Source organism: Hemitrygon akajei, chromosome 1 (assembly GCF_048418815.1).
Source record: "Hemitrygon akajei chromosome 1, sHemAka1.3, whole genome shotgun sequence".
In the NCBI taxonomy this organism is placed as follows: domain Eukaryota; kingdom Metazoa; phylum Chordata; class Chondrichthyes; order Myliobatiformes; family Dasyatidae; genus Hemitrygon; species Hemitrygon akajei.
In genome coordinates this window covers 182374143-182395063 of record NC_133124.1, presented here as the reverse complement: position 1 = coordinate 182395063, position 20921 = coordinate 182374143, and the positions used below count along the sequence as shown (strand labels likewise).

The 20921-nt window shown below is 45.9% G+C and overlaps 1 protein-coding gene across 2 annotated transcripts in view; it reads right to left on the bottom strand.

Annotated features, from left to right (window-relative positions):
* LOC140733057 (sodium channel regulatory subunit beta-1-like) overlaps nucleotides 1-20921 on the bottom strand; it is a 227749-nt gene that overhangs the window by 29232 nt on the left and 177596 nt on the right. For both annotated transcript variants that reach the window (XM_073055867.1, XM_073055875.1), the window contains exons 2-4: nucleotides 9187-9353; nucleotides 5419-5662; nucleotides 3958-4099 (exon numbers count right to left, since the gene is read on the bottom strand). In XM_073055867.1, the coding sequence (XP_072911968.1) occupies nucleotides 3958-4099; nucleotides 5419-5662; nucleotides 9187-9353 (553 nt within the window). The remainder of the gene's footprint in view (nucleotides 1-3957; nucleotides 4100-5418; nucleotides 5663-9186; nucleotides 9354-20921) is intronic.

The following is a 20921-nucleotide window of genomic DNA, read 5'->3' as shown; positions in this document are numbered from 1 at the left end:
CTTCTACCTTAGGCTACAAAGTTATCAATCGCCCCTTGTATAAAGATGGACCAGGTGGGACGAGTAAGGAGAGGGATGATGGGCAGATGGAGAGAGGAAGGGTTGGAGTGGTGGGGGGAAAGGAAAGAGAAAAGTGTGTATGTCAGACTTTTCAACAATGTTATAGGACCTGGTTCATAAATAGGGGTGTCCATAACACAGTTGTTAGCTCCAGTCTGCTCTGAAGATGATAAGAACATTGAACAGGAATGTCAGCCCATAAGATTGTGACGAACAAATCCTGCACATGGTCCATATCTCTTCATATGGATGTCAAAAAGTCACATAAACTCCCCCTCTATCTATCGCCTCAGTCACTGCACTGCTCTGAAAACACTTCATTATAAAGCTGTTCACATTGCAAGTACATGCTGGTAGTTCTGTATATATGCACATATCTGTACTTCAGTTCTATATAATTCCTTATCCTTTATAATTGTTGAATGTCATGGTTGTACGTGGCATCAGCACTCCATAGTATAATCTTAAAACATGTCAATGTGCATAGCAAATAAAGCTGATGAGAAAAATGAGTAATTCTGAAGATGCTGGAAATCCAAAGCGATACAGATACAAAATGCTGGAGGAACGCAGCAGGTCAGGCATAATCTGTGGAAATAAACAAACAGTCAATGTTTCAGGCCGAGGCCCTTCCTCAGGACAGGAGAGGGAGGGGGGAAGAAGCCAGAATTAAAAAGGTGGGGGGGGGGGAGAAGGAGGATGGCTAGAAGGTGATAGATGAAGCCAGGTGGGTAGGAAAGGTAAAGGGTTGAAGAGGAAGGAATCTGACCAGAGAGGAGAGTGGACCATAGGAGAAAGGGAAGGAGGAGAGAACCCTGGAGGAGGTGATAAGCAGGTGAGAAGAGGTAAGAGGCCAGAGTGGGAACAGAAGGAGGGAGGGGGAGGGAAAAATTATTTTACTGAAAGGAGGAATTGATGTTCATGCCATGTTGGAGCCAACCCAAACGGAAAATAAGGTGTTGCTTCTTCACCCCAAGGGTGTCCGCACAAGAGGAGGCCATGGACTGACATGTTAAATTGAGAATGGGAATTGGTAGTAAAACGTTTGGCCATTTTTTATGCTCCATGAAGCTGTCCCCCGACTTACAACAGGTCTCACCAATGTAGGGGAGGCCACATTGGGAGCACCGGACGCAATAGATGACCCCAGCAGATTCGCAAGTGAAGTGTTGCCTCACCTGGAAGGAACTGCTTGGGGCCCTGAACGGAGGTGAGGGAGGAGGTGTCGCACTTCAGCTGTTTGCAGGGGTTAGTGCTGGGAGGGAGGTTAGTGGGGAGGGAATGAATGGATAAGGGAACACAGAGGGAGCAATCCCGCCAGAAAGTGGAGGGGTTGGGGGAGGTAAAGATATGTTTGGAGATGGGACCCCTTTGGAGATTGTGGAGAATGATGTGTTGGATGTGGAGGTTCATGGGGTGTTAGGTGAGGACCGGAGGAGCTCTATCAGTGTTAAGGCGGTGGGAAGATGGGGTGAGGATGTCCAGGAAATGGAGGAGATGTGGGTGAAGGCAGCATCAATAGTAAAGGAAGAGAAACCCCATTTGAAGAAAGAGAAGAAGAAGAAGGAGGACATCTCTGATGTCCTGGAAAGAAAATCTGCATCCTGGGAACAGAGGCAGTAGAGACAAAGGAACCGAGAAAAGGGAAAAGCATTTTTACAGGAGACAGGGTGGGAAGTGGGATAGTCAAGATAATCATAGGAATCGGTAGGCTATAAAAGATCAACAGTTTGCCTCCAGAGATGGAGACAGAGAGATTGAGAAAGGGGAGGGAGGTGGCACAAATGGAGCAAGTGAACTTAAGGGCCGGGTGGAAGTTGGAGGCGAAGTTGCTGAAATTGTTGAGCTGAGTGTGAGGCATGAAGCAGCACCAGTGCAGTCATCAGCGTAACGGAAGATGCGTTGCGGAGAATTACCGGGGAAAGCTTGGAACATGGACTGATCCACAGAGCCAATGGAAAGAGCAGGCACGTCTGGGGCCCATGCAGGTGCCCATGGCTCCCTCTCGAGTGTGGAGGGAACAGGAGGAGCAAAGGAAAAATTGTTGCGGGTGAAGATCAGTTCTGCCACACGGAGCAGGGTGGTGGACGAGGGGAATTGTTTGGTTCTTTGATTGAGAATGAAGCGGAGAGCTTTAAGGCCTTGATGGGGGATAGAAGAGTATAAGGACTGGACATTCATGGTGAAAATGAAATGGACAGGGCCAGGGAAATAAAAGTTAGTGATGAGATCGCGATCATGAGAAGTGTTGCAGATGTAGGTGGGAACCATGGGGGTAGAATGGAGTCGAGGCGTGAGGACCTGGATGTGGAATCTGATGCCCCATTATCACATCTGCCTCCACCACCACCCTTGACAACACATTAAGAGCACCGGCTGCTCTTTGTATAAAAAATAGTTTATCCCGCTTACCTCCTTCGAACTTTCCTCCTCTCACCTTAAAAGCATGTCTCTATTATTACGTCTTTGGATCCAGGGAAAAGAGGTTCTTTCTGTCTACACCATCTCCACTTGTCATAATTTCATAAACTTCTATCACGACTCCCCTCAGCTTCTGCCGCTCCAGAGAAAACAACCCAAGTTTGTCCAAGCTCTCCTTATAGTTCACACATTCTAATCCAGGCAGCATCCTGGCGAATCTCTTCTGCACCCTCTCCACAGCTCCACATCCTTCCTGTAATGGAGCAGAACCAAACGCAATACCCCAAGATGTGACCTAACATAGAAAATAGGTGCAGGAGTAGGCCATTCGGCCCTTCGAGCCTGCACCGCCATTCAGTATGATCATGGCTGATCATCCAACTCAGAACCCTGTACCTGCTTTCTCTCCATACCCCCGATCCCTCTAGCCACAAGGGCCATATCTAACTTCCTCTTAAATATAGCCAATGAACCGGCCTCAACTGTTTCCTGTGGCAGAGAATTCCACAGATTCACCACTCTCTGTGTGAAGAAGTTTTTCCTCATCTCGGTCCTAAAAAGCTTCCCCTTTATCCTTAAACTGTGACCCCTCGTTCTGGACTTCCCCAACATCGGAAACAATCTTCCTGCATCTAGCCTGTCCAATCCCTTTAGAATTTTATACGTTTCAATAAGATCCCCCCTCAATCTTCTAAAGCTGCAAAACTTCCTGACTCTGAACTCAGTGCTTTGACTAATAAGGGCAAGATGGCATATGCCCTGTTTACTGCCCCGTCACCCTGTGCAGCCACTTTCAGGGAGCTGTGGACACGCACACTAAGATTCATCTCTACATCAACGCTGTTTCATAAAAATGCAAAACAGCTCTGCTCATTTTAGAAAGATTAGCCTTTTTTTTAAACAAATTATTAACTATTGAATTGACTTTATTTCTTACATCCTTTACATACATGAGGAGTAAAAATCTTTATGTTACGTCTCCGTCTGAATGTGCAATGTGCAAATTATAGTAAGTTGTAATAAATAGTAAGTACAGTAAGGTATGCAGTAGGACAGTCAATATAGCTTAGAAATACAACCGTGTCAATGTGAGTTGATCAGTCTGATGGTCTGGTGGAAGAAGCTGTCCTGGAGCCTGTTGGTCCTGGCTTTTATGCTGCGGTACCGTTTCCCGGATGGTAGCAGCCGGAACAGTTTGTGGTTGGATTGTGACTGTGGTAAGAAAAATTCCAAAGAAGCCAGGGTGGGGTTTGAACCCACTTCACTGGGTTATTTAGCGCTGGTCCTATTTAGGTTAGTCATCTGATAATTTAACCAGTGCACCAAACCACAGCCAGTCCAAGCAGTGGCCAAATGAAGCTAAATCACCCGACTTCAACAAACTACAGTCAGAACATTTAACCTGCCCATGCGGTTCAAAATTCAGAGAAAGGCACTTCCGCAACAGTGGACCAAGATTTTCCGCAGAATACTCACGCATTTTCCTGGATAGCTTCTTCACCTGCCGCAGCTATTTTCTTATAACAATACAGCATCTCCGCCAACAGCCACAACGTCAGCACCACATTTAGGAAATACATCATGATCTCCCCAATGATGGATGCCAGCATACGGTTAGCTGCAGAGAAATAAATGCACACATGAAATAAAATACTTATTAGGTTGCAACGTAAGGATCTCCTATAAATTCCTCCAAGTCCTGGAATGAACCATATAAAACATCACATTGTGTGCATTTATGGTTACAAGAAGGGTGTGGAGACTTTAGAGAGGGTGCAGAGGAGATTTGTCAAGATGCAGCCGGTTTAGAGGGTATCAGTTATAGTGAAAGGTTGGACAATCCTCCCTTTTCTATAAGTGTATACCTCAGATAAATATTATGTGGAGATTTGTGGCATATATGACTATATGGTATATATGTACAATATCTGAAATACATCTTATGGAAATGTTTGTTTGATGATGGACTTCAATAAAAAAAATTACAATAAAAAGAAAGGTTGGACAAACTTGTGTTTTCTCTGGAGCTGAGGGGAGACTTGATAGAGGTTTTTGAAATTAGAAGAGGCATAGATGGGATAGACAGTCAGAATCGGGGTAGAAATTACAAAAACCAGAGGACATGATTTTAAGGTTGGAGGGGAGCTTAAAGTGATGTGAGACACAAGTTTTTTCTTTATACAGAGTGCTACGTAGCTGGAATGGGTTACCGGGGAAGTGGAGGTAGCAGGTCATTTGGTGAAGAGATGGGGAGAAAGAGTGGAAGCAGGCAGTTTGGTGAAGGCTTTTAGATAGATACGTGAATGTGAACAGAATGGGAGGGTGTTGATGATACACAGGAGGAGGACATTTAGTATAAATGAAGATCGGCACAATATTATGGGCCAAAGGGCTTGTCCAGTGCTGGACTGCTGTGGTCTACATCAGGCAGAGCTGGGAATTTCTCCCATTAGATTTCCCCAATCTGGACACACAAAACACACGATGCATAGCAGTCGCTATCAACATGGAAGAGATGGGCAAAAGTGTGGTTCATTCGATTATTTATTTTCCTGTATAAAATTAGCTACAACAATTAGATTAAGCCAGGAATGGCAGGGAAGGTGATGTGTTCCGACTGCAATATGTGAGATCCATTGCAGACATGTTTGGAAAGTCAGAGGAAGACTCACTCCCGTTCACAACCGATGAGCCTGTTCATAACACTTACTGTAAGGGAAGCTGGACAGGTACGTGGATGGGGTGGGGGGGGGGGGGCGGGGTAGAGGGATAAAGAAAAGGGAAATGGAACTTGGCAGAAAATCAGTCCTGCACAGACTAGATTGGCCAAAGAGCCTCGTTCGGTGCCGCATGACTCCATGTTTAAAGAATAGACTGAGCCAAGTGGCCCCCCCACCCCGACATGGCAAATTCCCCGGCACCCGCCACATTCCACACCTTTTGCAACAACTGTCAGTTCAATGGTTTTGTTCGTCTGCGTGAAGAAGATGAACTCTCCCTTTCGGAAGAAGAACGTCCGGTTGAAGTAGCACTTGTAGGTGCCAGCGTCCTCGAAGGTGACGTTGTGCAGAAATATCGTTGCTTCCTGGATGTCTGCGGTGTCCTTACTTCCCCCCCACTTGATCCGGTTCTCAAAGTTGCCGTAGGAGATGCCCTGGTCGGAGTAACTGTACTCGTATATCTGCAGGGGGGGAGAGGGAGGAGAGGGGCGGTGGAGACGGGGGGGGGGGGGAGAGGGGAGAGAGTGGTTGAGAAGGGAGGGGAAGGTGGGGAAGGGAGGGGGAGAGAGGGGAGGGAGGGATGGAGAGAGGGGGAATGGGGAGGGCGAGGGGAGGGGAAAGGAGAGGAGAGGAGGGGAGGGAGAGAGGGAGAGGGGGAGAGAGAGGAAAGGGGAGAGAGGAGGGAGATAGAAGGGAGAGAGAGAGAGAAAGGGGAAGGAGGAGGTACAAGATATAAAGAGATACAGAGCACGAGAGAAAGGAAGAAAAGTGACAGAGAGACAGACAGAGGCAGTGTGTGTGTGTGTGTGTGTGTGTGTGTGTGTGTGTGTGTGTGTGTGTGTGTGTGTGTGTGTGTGAAAGAGAGAGAGAGAGAGAGAGAGAGAGAGAGAGAGAGAGAGAGAGAGAGGCAGACAGACACAGAGATTCATTCTCACTGTATGGCACCCCCCTTCACCTCCCCTCCTACAGCCTTACATTCTCTCTTCACTGTCCCTTCCACAGCGTTCTCTTCCCAATGCCCCTCCCACAACATGGCATTTCCTCCCCACCACCCCTCCCACTGCATTCAGTATTGCCTGTTTCCAACTGCTCTGGCAACCTATCCAATCTCACCTTACTCCTTTGTCCTGTACATCATTCCCCCTCCAGCTGGCAAATCAAGTCTGCTCCAGCATTTCATCATTTTTCCTCTCAGCCCCTCTCTCCTTCATCCCCTCCATATTCCTTCATGCCCTGACCAATCAAGAATCTATCAACCTCGGTCTTAAATAAAGACTTGGCCTCCACAAGAATTCCACAGATCCACCACGCTCTGGCTAAAAATGTCCTCTTCATCTTTATTTGACAAGGTCGCCTCTCTATTTGCAGGCTATGTCCTCTGGCGTTAGACACTCCCACCACAGGAAACAATCCCTCCATATCTACCCTATCAAGCCCTTTCACCATTCGATAGGTTGCAACTAGGTCACCCCTAATTCTTCTAAATTCCAGTGAATACAGGCCCAGAGCCATCACAAGCTCTTCATATGACAAGCCGTTTAATCCTGGAATCATTTTTTGTGAACCTCCTTTTAACCGTCTCCGGTTTCTGCACATCCCTTCTCAGATAAGGGGCCCAGAACTGCTCACAGTACTCCAAGTGAGGTCCCACCAGTGCTTCATAATGTCTCAACATTACATCCTTGCTTTTATATTCTAGTCCTCTTGAAATGAATGCCAACATTGCATTTGCCTCCCTCACCACCGACTCAGCCTACAAATTAACTTTAGGGAATCCTGCACAAGGACTCCCAAATCCCTTTGCGCTTCAGATTTTTGTATTTGCTCTCCATTTAGAAAATAGTCAACCCTTTCATTTCTTCTACCAAAGTGCATGACCATACACTTCCCGGCACTAAATTCCATCTGCCACTTCTTTGCCCATTCTCCTTATCTAGTTAAGTCCTTTTGTAGCCTCCCTATTTCCTCTAAACTACTTGGCCCTCCCCCTATTTTCATATTGTCTGCAAACTTTGCAACAAAACCATCAATTCCATCATCCAAATCATATTACATAAAAAGACTCTGTCCCATCTCAGACTCCAGCGGAACACCACTAGTCACCCGCATCCAACCAGAAGAGGCTCCCTTTAATCCCACTCTTTGCCTCCTGCCAATCAGCCACTGCTTTATCCATTCTGGAATCTTTCCTGTAATACCATAGGCTCATAGCTTGTTAAGCAGCCTCACATGTGGTACCTTGTCAAAGGCTCTTCTGAAAATCCAAGTACACAACATCAACTGGTTTTCCTTCGTCTATCCTGCTTGTTATTTCTTCAAAGAATTCCAGCAGATTTGTCAGGCTAGATTTTCCATTGAGGAAACCATACTGACTAGGGCCTATTTTATCATGTGCCTCCAAGTACCCTGAGACCTCATCCTTAACAATCGACTCCAACATCTTCCTAACCACGGAGGTCAGACTAACTGGACGATAATTTCCTTTCTTCTGCCTCTCTCCCTTCTTGAAGGGTAGGGTGACATTTGTAATTTTGCAGTCTTCCAGAACCATTCCAGAATCTAGTGATTCTTGAAAGGGCATTACTAATGCCTCCACAATCTCTTCAGCCACCTCTTTCAGAACCCTGGGGTGTAGTCCATCTGGTCCAGGTGACTTATCTACTTTCAGACCTTTCAGTTTCCCAAGAACCTTCTCCCTAGTAATGGTAGCTTCACACACTTCATGAACCCTGACCCCTGGAACTTCCGGCATACTGCTAGTGTCTTCCACAGTGAAGACTGATGCAAAATACTTATTCAGTTCATCTGCCATTTCCTTGTCCCCCTTTACTGCCTCTCCAGCATCGTTTTCCAGTGGTCCAATATGCACTTTTCCCCCTCTTTTACACTTTATGTCTCTGAAAAATCTTTTGGTATCCTCTTTAATATTATCGGAATCAGAATCAGGTTTATTATCACCGGCAAGTGACGTGAAATTTGTTAACCTAGCAGCGGCAGTTCAATACAATACATTATGTAGAGGAATGAATAAATGAATTACAGAATACATATATTGGATAGATTAAAACTCATGCAAAAACAGAAATATTGTATATTTAAAAAAAGAAGAGGTAGGTGTTCTCAGGTTCAATGTCCATTTAGGAATCAGATAGCAGAGGTGAAGAAGTTGTTCCTGAATCACTGAGTATGTGCCTTCAGGCTTCTGTACCTCCTACCTGATGGTATTGGCTAGCTGAATTTTATGTGGTAACTTTGTAAACTCTGGTCTGGCCGCATCTGGAGTTTGCTGGTCATTTCTGGTCACCCCACTACCGCAAGGATGTGGAGGCTTTGGGGAGGGTGTAGAGGGCTGGGTTTGTCCAGCATGCTGCCTGGATTAGAGGGCATGAACTATAAGGAGAGGCTGGACAAACTGGGCAACGGAGGCTGAGAAGAGACCTGATAAAAGTTTATAACATTACGAGATTAAATACAGGAGAAGGCCGGTATCTTCCTCCCAGGGTGGAAATATCTAATATTACGCACCATGAATTTTAAAGTGAGGGAGGTAAGTTCAAAGGAGATTGGGGGGGGGGGGGGTGCAAGTTTTTTTTGTTACACAGAGTGCTGGGTGCCTGGAATGTGTTGCCACAATTGGTGGGTGAGGCCTGATACAATAGAGGTGCCTGAGGCTCTTAAATTGGCACCTGAATGTGAAGGGAATGGTGGGATATGGACTTTATGTAGGCAGAACAGATTAGCTCAGTTAAGTGTCTAAATACTAGCATAATTAGACCAGTACAACATTGTGGGCTGAAGGGCCTGTTCCTGCACCACGTTTTGTGCTCTGTTTCCTCATCAGCTGCTGCCCCAACACTTGCCCAACCTCTTTGTCAAACCCCTCTGCAACTTTCCCTTCGCTCAATTTCCCACCCTGGAACATCCGAAAAGCAGGCTAAGGACTCCGATGGGAATTCTGCTCCATCGCACCCGAGCCCTTCCCTACCTTGTAGAAGGTTTCATTCTTCTTGGGTCTGAAGAACCACTCAGCGATCGTCGAGGCCTCGGTCTCGCCCCGCTTCTTGCAGGAGATGCACCTCAGCTTCATTTTCTTGTCCTTGACTGCCTCAGTGTCCGATTCAACCTCCACACAGCCTGGGTTTGAACAGTCAGCTGCGGGACAGAAAGTACATAGAACAGTGCAGCACAGGAACAGGCCCTTCATCCCAAACACAAACGCCTAACTACACTACTCCCTTCTGCCTACACAATCTCCATATACCCCCCCCATTCTTTCCATATTCATGTGCCTCTTCAACACCTCTATCGTATCTGCCACCACCACCACCCTTAGCAGCACATTCCAGGCACCCACCCCTCAGTAAAAACATTTGCTCCTCACTCACCCTAAATGCATGTCTTATTAGATACGCATATTATCATATTATTAGATATTTCAGCCCTGGTGGAAAGAAAGATACCAACTGTCTAATTTATTTACGCCTCTCAAGTTTGCCGATAACACCATTGTTGTGGGCCGTATCAAGGGTGGTAATGAATCAGCATACAGGAGGGAGATTAAAAACTTGGCTGAGTGATGTAATAACAACAACCTCTTACTCAATGTTAATAAGACCAAGGAACTGATTGTAGACTTCAGGAGAAGGAAACCGGAGGCCCATGAGCCAGTAATCATCGGAGGATCAGAGGTGGAGAGCGCCAGTGGCTTTAAATTCCTGGGTGTCACTCTCTCAGAAGACCTGTCCTGCACCCGTCATATAAACATCATTGGAAAGAAAGCTTGACAGTACCTCTACTTACTCAGGAGCCCGCGGAAGTTCAGCGTACCATCTATAACCTTAGCAAACGCCAATGAAGTGTGCTGATTGGCCGCATTAAGGCCTGGTATGGGAACACCAACGCTTTTGAGTGGAAAATCTGGCAAAAGGTAGTAGATTCAGCCCAGTAGATCACAAGTAAAACCTTCCCAACCACTGAGCACATGTACGTGAAACATTGCCCTAGAAAGGCAGCATCCATCATCAGAGATCCTCTCCACCCAGGCCGTGCTCCTTGCTCACTGCTGCCATCAGGTAGAAGGTACTGGTCCAAGAACAGTTAAAACCATCAGGCTCTTAAACAAAAGGAAATAACTACATTCATTCTATTTCTGGTGTTCCCACAACTGATGGTCTCACTTTAAGGACTCTTTATCTGGTTATCTCATGCTCGTTATTGATTGCTATTTATATTTACATTTGCACAGTTTGTTGTCCATTGATCCTGTTTACAGTTGCTGTTCTATAGAACTGCTGAGTAGATAGATAGATAGATACTTTATTCATCCCCATGGGGAAATTCAACTTTTTTTTCCAATGTCCCATACACTTGTTGTAACAAAACTAATTACATACAATACTTAACTCAGTAAAAATATGATATGCATCTAAATCACTCTCTCAAAAAGCATTAATAATAGCTTTTAAAAAGTTCTTAAGTAGTTTACTTAAATACATTAAATACAATCAACCCTGGCACTTTAACATATCTTACTCCTGGCGGTTGAATTGTAAAACCTAATGGCATTGGGGAGTATTGACCTCTTCATCCTGTCTGAGGAGCATTGCATCGATAGCAACCTGTCGCTGAAACTGCTTCTCTGTCTCTGGATGGTGCTATGTAGAGGATGTTCAGGGTTTTCCATAATTGACCGTAGCCTACTCAGCGCCCTTCGCTCAGCTACCGATGTTATACTCTCCAGTACTTTGCCCACGACAGAGCCCGTCTTCCTTACCAGCTTATTAAGACGTGAGGCGTCCCTCTTCTTAATGCTGCCTCCCCAACACGCCACCACAAAGAAGAGGGCGCTCTCCACAACTGACCTATAGAACATCTTCAGCATCTCACTACAGACATTGAATGACTCCAACCTTCTAAGGAAGTACATTCGACTCTGTGCCTTCCTGCACAAGGCATCTGTGTTGGCAGTCCAGTCTAGCTTCTCGTCTAACTGTACTCCCAGATACTTGTAGGTCTTAACCTGCTCCACACATTCTCCATTAATGATCACTGGCTCCATATGAGGCCTAGATCTCCTAAAGTCCACCACCATCTCCTTGGTCTTGGTGATATTGAGACGCAGGTAGTTTGAGTTGCACCATATCACAAAGTCCTGTATCAGTTTCCTATACTCCTCCTCCTGTCCATTCCTGACACACCCCACTATGGCCGTGTCGTCAGCGAACTTCTGCACATGGCAGGACTCCGAGTTATATTGGAAGTCTGATGTGTACAGGGTGAACAGGACCGGAGAGAGCACGGTCCCCTGCGGCGCTCCTGTGCTGCTGACCACCGTGTCAGACCTACAGTCTCCCAACCGCACATACTGAGTATTTCCGCAGGAAAAGGAATCTCAGGGTTGTATGTGGTGACAGGTCTGTACTCTGATAATAAATTTTACTTTGAAATTTGAACATTTGAAAACCTCATAATTTGCCGTCAAGTTGCCCCCTCAGTATCTACCACTCCAGAGGAAACACTCCAAAGTTTGTCCAGCCTCTCCTTATAAGCTCTAATCCAGGCAACATCCTGGTGAATTTCTTCTGTGCCCTCTCCATGGCCTCCACATCCATCCTGTAATCGGGCGACCAGGACTGCACCCAATACCTGATCAAGAACCCGATCATTAAATTTGCTGATGATACCACAGTGGTGGGGCTCATCAGCAAAAATGATGAAACAATGTACAGGGAGGAGGTTAAACACCTAGCGAGCTGGTGTAGTGACAACAACTTGATGCTTAATGTCACCAAAACCAAGGAGATGATCGTCGATTTCAGACGGTCTCAGCCTGAGCACACACCCCTCAGCATCAGCGGCTCCACAGTGGAGAGAGTGGAAAACATCAAGTTCCTTGGGGTGCAGATCTCGGACAATCTCACCTGGTCCAGGAACACCACTGGGATTGTGAAACGAGCCCAGCAGAGATTGCACTATTTGAGGAAGCTTAAACAAGCATCACTCCCCACTAACATCTTAACTACATTCTACAGAGGCGTGATTGAGAGTGAGCTGGCCTTTTGCATCACAAGCTGATACTCCAGCTGCAGTGCTGCCGACAAAAAAGCCTTGCAGAGGGTGGGTAGGGGAGCAGAGAAGGTTATTGGGGTCTCCCTACCTTCTGTCCAAGACCTCTTTCAGAGTCGATGCCTCCAGAAGACACGGTACATCATTCAAGACCCCTCACACCCTCTCCATGAACTGTTTGTTCTTCTGCCATCAGGTAAACGTTACAGGAGCATCAAAACTAAAACCACAAGGCTACTAAACAGCTTCCTCCCACAGGCAGTCAGACTGCTAAATAGCTGCTCTACCTGACTCTGCTTTGGACACTTTTAACTTGCACTGGACACTTATAACTTGTTTTTAACTGACATGTGGCTGTTGTGTTTTACTATTTATTGTTATGTTTATTATCTAGTGTTACATTTGTTATGTTGTGATTGCACTGCTCCTGGGAAACGCCGTCTCATTCTGCCCTGCAGAGCTGATGTACGGTTAGAATGACAATAAAGTTTTTGAACCTTGAACCTTGAATACTCCAGATGAGGCCTAACTAGTGTTTTATAAAGCACTTTCCATTCACAGAAGTGACTGGATTGGAACAGTCAGAGGTGGGGTAGAGAACATAGAACAGTACAGCACATGAACAGGCCAAATGGCCCACAATGTTGTGTTATACTAGTAATTATACTAGTAACTTAAACCTACCGTAGAGCATGGCACCTGTGAACAATGCGACCAAAGGCAAAATCCTTCAGACAGTTCACAAAACTACTTCTTTCATTTCCTTTACTTTGTCTTCTTCTTTCAAATACGTTTCTGCTACTATTGTTGACTATGATCCACGTTTTGATGGTGTTTGGGTCAATTGATCGCTCTGGAGCTTTGCTATCGCCATAGGCGTTTGGTGAGGTTTCAAGTGAAGCATGCAGCCTGGAGATGGGGATCGAACCCATGAATAACTCAAGTTCTCACCAATCTCACCGAGGAAGGGGATGCAATGAGGACAAGAGCAGAAAGCGAGCAGGCGCTCAGCGCTCTCTCCCTGTGTTGGACCGGTCTTTGTCTCTCGCTGCTAATGGAGGAAGGGTCTACGCACTCTACGTAGGCCTTTCAATATTCGATGGGTTTCAATGGGATATCACCTGTCCCCCCATTCTTCTAAATTCCAGTGAGTACAGGCCCAAAGCCATCCATCACTCCTCATATGATAAGCCTTAGACCATCTCCAATGTCAGCACATTCGTTCTTAAATAAGCAGCCCAAAACTGCTCACAACACTCCAAGAGAGACCTCACCGGTGCCTTATAAAGCCTCAGCATTCCATTCTTGCTTTTGTATTCTAGTCCTCGCAAAATGAATGCTAACACCACACTTGCCTTCCTCACCACCGAGTTAACCTGTAAGTTAAACATTAGGGAACCCTGCAGGAGGACCCCCAAGTCCATTTGCACACTGGAGTTTTGAACTTCTCTCCACGCTTAGAAAACAGCCTGCGCTTTCATTTCAGAATCAGAATCAGAATCAGACTTTAATCGCCAAGTACCTATGCACATACAAGGAATTTACTTCCGGCAGATGTTGTCTCTCTGCTCATAACAATAATAATGATAAATATAAATGAAAATATAGATTATACATACAGGTAGTGTAATCCAAGTAATAGTTAGCCGACAGTTAACCGGCAGTTAACTGTTCAGCAAAGTGACCGCAGTAGGGAAAAAACTTCTCCAGTGCCTATTAGTCTTAGTCTGGAGGGATCTGAAGCGCCTACCAGACGGAAGCAGATCAAACAGTCCGTGCGCAGGATGGGAGGAGTCCTTTATGATGTTCTTCTACCAAAGTGCGCGACCACACACTTCTGTCACTGTATTCCATTTGCCATGTCTTTGTCCATTCTCCTGATCTGTCCAAGTCCTTCTGTAGCACTGTGCTGTTGCCGCAAAACAAGAAATTTCACGTCCTCTCCATCCAAACCTTTCAGTATCTGAGAAGTTTCAATGAGATTCCCCTTCCCCCCCAGCCCCTGTCCTTCAGAACTCCCTTGAATGCATGCTCAGAGACATCAAACACTCCTTGTATATTAACCCTTGCATCCTCGGGATCATTCTTGTCCACCTTCCCTGGACCTTTGCCAGGGCCAGCACATCTTATAAAATCAGTCAGCTCCGTCATGGATACCAGCCTCTGCAGTATCCAAGACATCTTCAAGGAGCGACGTCCATCATTAAGGATCCCCACCACCCAGGACGTGCCCTCTTCTCGTTGTTACCATCAGGAAGGAGGTACAGAAACCTGAAAGCACACACTCAACTCAACGACGCAAGAACAGCTTCATCCCCTCTGCCATCTGATTGCCAAATGGACATTGTACCCGTGAACACACCTCACTGCGTTTTTATTTCTGCTTTTGCACTACTTATTTAACTATTTGATATACATATATATACTTACTGTAAGTCACAGGTATTTTCCCCAATATTATCATGTATTGCATTGTATTGCTGCTGCAAAGTCAACAAATTGCATGATATATGCCAGTGATATTAAACCTGGTTCTGACTTTTTCCATAGAAGTGAGACCCAAATTTGCTCACAATGCTCCATACGTGGCCTGACCAGTGCCTAATAAAGCCTTGCCATGGACTCACTGGGCCAAAGGGCCTATCCCTCAACCAACAACACCATGATGAAGTTGGTGGAGTTACTCTGATTATTTGCTTTCCTGTGACTTTCTAGATCCTTTTAAGCCCCATAAAAGTCCAATGAAGTTAAAAACTACCAGGAAGGTCACAAACATGTATCACCAGGCTCAAGCAACACACACAAAATGCTGGTGGAACACAGCAGGCCAGGCAGCATCTGTAAGGAGAAGCACTGTCGACGTTTCGGGCCGAGACCCTTCGTCAGGACACCAGGCTCAGGGTCAGATTTTACCCTGCTGTTACCACTGTTAGCTGTTTCAGTACCATCACATGTACCGGGCTACAGAGAACAGCTTGTCTTGCATTCTGTTCATACAATATGCATCACTCTCCAGTACGGAGGGGTCACTGCACAAGTTTGGCAAAAGCTGCAGAAAATTGCAGGCTCAGTCAGTTCCATCACGAGCACTGGCCTCCCCAGCATTGAGGACATTGGCATTATAGGCATTATGGGGTGGGTGGGTTTTTAATTATGTTTCCTGCTTTACTGAAGTAGTGAGAAGTGGAAGCAGTAGAGAATTGATTACCTCATTATGATCTTGCACCTTCTTGCCTACCTGCACTGCACTTTCTCTGTAGCTGCTACACTTTACTCTGCATTCTGTTACAGTTTTACCTTGTTCTACCTCAACGCACAGTATTCTGTATGAACAGCCTGCAAGACAAACTTTTCACTGTACCTTGGTATATTTGACAATCATAAATTCCAATTCCAAACATTTTATATTCTGGGATCCTCTCCTCCAGAGAAACTTTGGACGAAATAACAAAGACACAATTAAGAGTGCTATGGAACAGAGGCCCTAGGATTACGAGTGCACAGTTACAGGTAGACAGGATGGTGAAGAAGGCCTTCATCACTGGCCTTCATCAGTCAAGGCACAGAGTACAGGACTTGGAAAGTTATATTGCAGTTGTACAAGACATTGGTGAGACTGCACTTAGAGCATTGTGCACAATTACGATCGCCTTGTTACAGGAAAGACGTTATTAAACTGGAAAGCATGCTGAAAAGATTTAAGAGGATGTTGCCTGGACTTGGGTGAGATGGAGAAGTTGATAGACAAAGATTTACTGCCTGGAACATAGGAGAACGAGCTGTGCTCTGATAGAGATATACAGAGTCATGAATGGCACAGACAGGATGAAAATACATCGTCTTTTTCCAAGGGAGGAAGTGGTAAAAACAAAAGATCAGAGGTGGGAGATTTAAAAGGGAAATTGGGGTAACTTCTTCACCCAGAGAGCAGCGTGTAGTTGGAATGAGCTGCCAGAGAAAGTGGTTGAAATGAACACATTAGCAGAATTTAAAAGCCATCTAGGTAAGTGCCTGGATAGGAGAGGGTTGGAGGGTTAGCGCTTGCTGGGCAACATGGTCAGAGTATATCTAAGTGTACTGATACCTATCAGTTGGGAGCAGGAGAAGGCCATTCGATTCCTCAGGCCTGCTGCCCATTCAATAATGACGTGGCCACTCTGACTGTGGTGGCATTGAGCACCACAGGATAGAAACAGGCCCTTTGGACCATCAAGTCCATGCCAACCTGGCTGTCTTCACAGGATCATCCACCTGCAACCGGACAAGAGCCTCCTATACCTCTCCCAACAATGGACCAACCCAAACGTCTCTTAAATATTGCAATCGAACGTGCATCCACCACTGCTGCTGGAAGCTCACACCAGATTCGCACCACCCTCTGGTGAAGAAGTTCCCCCTCACGTTCCCCGTAAACATTTCACATTTCACCAAATACCTACAACCACCAGATCCAGTCTCACACAACCTCAGTGGAAAAAGCCTGTTTGCATTCACCCTATCTATATGCTCATAATTTTGCATATGTTGATCTCCCCTCATTTTCCTGCACTCCAGGGATCGGAGACCTAACATATTCCTCCTTTCCCTATAACTCATATCCTCGAGGTCCAGCAACATCCTTATAACCTCGACTCCTGTCTCAGCTCCAACCCCAGTCTGATTTTCATTTCCCATTCAAGAATTGATCTCTCTCTGCTTTAAATAAATCCAAAAAAACTCTGCTCCTTTTAAAGAGCATTTCTAAGTCTCACTTCCTTCAGAATCATAGAGAAGTACAGCACAGAAACATGCCCTTCAGCCCATCTAGTCCATGCTGAGACCGCTTAATCTGCCTATTCCCATCAATCATCACCCTCCATATCCTTAATATCCATGTACCTGTTCAGACTTCTCTTAAGCATTGAAATTGAGCTCGCATGAACCACATGTGCTGGCAGCTCATTCCACACTCATACAACCATCTGTGAAGATGTTTCCCCTCATGTTCCCCCCTTAAACTTTTCACCTTTCACCCTTAACCCATGACCTTTGGTAGTAGTCCCACCCAGTCTCTGTGGAGAAACCCTACTTGCATTTACCCTATCTCTACGCGCCCCCCATAATTTTGTATACCTCTGTCAAATCTCTCAATCTTCTATGTTCTAAAGAATTCAGTCCTAACCTATTCAATCTTTCCCTGTAACTCAGGTCCTCCAGACCCAGCAACATCCTTGTAAATTTTCTCTGTAACCTTTCAACTTTGTTTACATCTCTCCTGCAGGTAGGTGACCAAAACTGCAAACAATACTCAAAATTAGGTCTCTTCAATTTCTTATACACTTCAACATAACATCCCACCTTCTGTATTCTTTACCTTGATTAATGAAGGCCCATGTGGCAGAAGCTTTCTGTACAGCCCTATCGACAGAGGAGAAACTTTTGCCTGATCTCTATTCTAAAGAGGCTCCTCCTTATTTTTTAAAGCACCCTCCCCTCTTCGGCCTGCTGACAGGCCTGAGGACCTTCTCCAAGCCCAGCCGGTTTGATCTTTTCTCATTGGGCAACCATCTATTCTGGGGATCAACCTAGTTTTGAACAGTTAAGGATCAAGGTTAACTTTGTACACAGTTTATTCATCATATACATTTACACGGATTAGGACATTGCTGTGGTGCGTTATTCAGGGTGTAACTTGCAACAAAAGACAACACTCAACAGTTCACAAACAAGAGAAAATTTGCAGATGCTAAAAATCCGAGCAACACACACAAGATGCTGCAGGATCTCAGGAGGCCAGAGCAGAATCTCCCAAAATGCCACTTCCCATTCCTATTCCAATATGTCTATCCGTGGCCTCCTCCACTGTCAGGATAAGGCCACGCTTCAGGAACATTCAGGATGACATAAAGTTTTTATTAGACTTTATAGCTCTTTCCAGAAGGGAGCTTTTGAAAAAGGCAGTTTGCAGGGTGGGTAGTGTCCACAGTGATATTTTCCTGCCTGCTTCTTTGTCCTGAGCACATACTGTCCAAGCCCTGCGGTGATGGGAGACTGACAGTTTGCTGTGGTTTTTGAAGATTGTGAGAGGATGCTACTCCAGACCACATGTTAGAATGCTTTGTTACGAGCATTGGGTCTGCACGACCTGGTCTGTAAGGAGCACAGCCTCCATGGGACGCTGGAACGTAGGCATCAGCAGGTCATTGGGCATTGGACAGGACTGCAACTTACATTCTACCTCAGCACTGACCGCTTACTCTCTCCCCAGGAGCTTTCTGACCACCTGAATGTTGGAGCTTTACAGTCGGGCAAAAGGCCTTGCATCCCAGCTGGTCCATGCCTGTTATGTTTTGTAGTTCCAAAAACTGAATCTAAAGAAAACCGTGCGAGGCGCGGATCCGGGTCTATTTACTGAGGCCCACAATTGACATGGTGACATAATAACGTATGCCATTCACATACTTCTTACATATACCCCATAATGAATTACGTAAACAAATAAAGAATGCTTACTCTAACAATATATTTACAATATTACTCAAATATTAAATACACAACACTCCTCCCTGCTCCCAACTCAATATAGAATGCACCTCAATGCAAGGATGTAGCATATTGCTCTCTGGTTACCACTATATATGCACACATGCTCACAGAATACTGTACAACACAGCTACTATATAAACATCTACAACACAGTAAACTTTAAATGGTTTCATCCAGGCCTGCACTGAATCAGAATCAGAATCTGTGGGGCATTTCTTACTCTTGTGGGATAACTTCTTTCCTGGCAAGGTGGTGGGGTTGGGGGCCACTCAGCTGGGCAAGTGAGACCTCTGGTGCGAAACAATCTCAGGTTCTGCGGCCTCCTCCACGATAGTTGTAGGAGTTGACTGTGAGACGGCAGGAAGTGGTTCCGACAGCTCTGGACACCTTTCTTCTCGAACAATCGGCTCTGCTCTCCTCAACTGAGCAATGTGTCATCGCCAGATGACATCAGACGCAATCTCCACTACGCAGGAGAGTTCTGCACGTCGTCTTTCCAGACACACACATCTGATCACCTCTGCAACCCATCGCCAGGACTGCTTGTCCTTGTCTGAGGAGCCTCAGCAGTCTGTCGTGCATTCTCCTTTGGAGACTGGGTTCGAGGAGACCCAGGAACTGCGCGTCTGGCGAGTGACTGGTTGTGAAGGTTTCTGATTCAGTGTTAGAGTAGTATGTTCTGCTGTTGCCACTCGCAGTGGGCTCAGGACAAACCTTTTGCCATGCCATTAGTAGCTGGCTGATAAGGTGCAGATGCAATATGTCTTATTCCATTCATTTTCAGGAATGACTCCGCGACGAACCGTGGTCTGTTGTCAATGACCAAGTATCCTGGAACATCAGCCCTGGAGACGAGGCTTCTCAATAGATCAACACTGAGCAAAGCTGTAGAGGAGGCAATTGGGAATATTTCTGGTCACTTTGTAGCTGCATGCACCACTGCCAAGAAATTTGTGCTCATGAATGGTCCGGCAAAATCCACATGAATCTGCTGCCAGGGCAATAGAATCCATTCCCAGGGCTGGAGAGGCACCTCTCTTGATATCTTCTGGATGGATCAGCATCCCAAACAAGCTGTTCAATCCGCTAACACGAGGAAATCTGCAGATGCTGGAAATCCAATCAACACACACAAAATGCTGGTGGAACACAGCAGGCCAGGCAGCATCTATAGGGAGAAGCACTGTCGACGTTTCGGGCCGAGACCCTTCGTCAGGACTAACTGACAGGAAAGATAGTAAGAGATTTGAAAGTAGTGGGGGGGAGGGGAAAATGCGAAATGATAGGAGAAGACTGGAGGGGGTGGGATGAAGCTAAGAAAGGTGATTGGCAAAAGTACTTCCCATCACTCTGCCTATTCTCCATCTCCCTCTGATGCTCCCCTCCCCCTTTCTTTCTCCCTAGGCCCCCTGTCCCATGATCCTTTCCCTTCTCCAGCTCTGTATCCCTTTTGCCAATCACCTGTCTGGCTCTCAGCTTCACCCCACTCCCTCCGGTCTTCTCCTATCATTTTGCATTTCCCCCTCCCCCTCCTACTTTCAAATCTCTTACTATCTTTCCTGTCAGTTAGTCCTGACGAAGGGTCTTGGCCTGAAACGTCAACAGTGCTTCTCCCTATAGATGCTGCCTGGTCTGCTGTGTCCCACCAGCATTTTGTGTGTGTTGCTCAATCTGCTGATCTATCCCAGGCCAACAGACAACGCTTCCAGGGAACGCTTTCATTTTCACCATGCCTAGATGACCGACATGTAGCTCCTCCAACACTTTAGCTCTCAGCTGGGATGGTACAACTCTCAATCCCCACATATGGCAACCCCCGTCATGGGGAAGTTCATTCCAGTGCTGGTAAAAGTAGGAACTGGAGATTCTGCTGCACATTCCAGCCATTTTGGGTTGCCATGTAGACCTGAGACAGTGTGGGGTCTTTCCTGGTTTCCCTTTGGATCATCTCTGCCGTAATAGGGAGACTTCCAATTTTCATTAGGGAGACTCTGTCAAGCGGTGTGTCATCTTTTGAAAACATTTCAGGCATTTCATTTCCCAAGGTTAAATGGAGCAATCCATCAGCATTTTCATGATTAGTCGTCCTCTTGAATTCGATTTTGTCATTGTGCCCTTCAAGAAACAGAG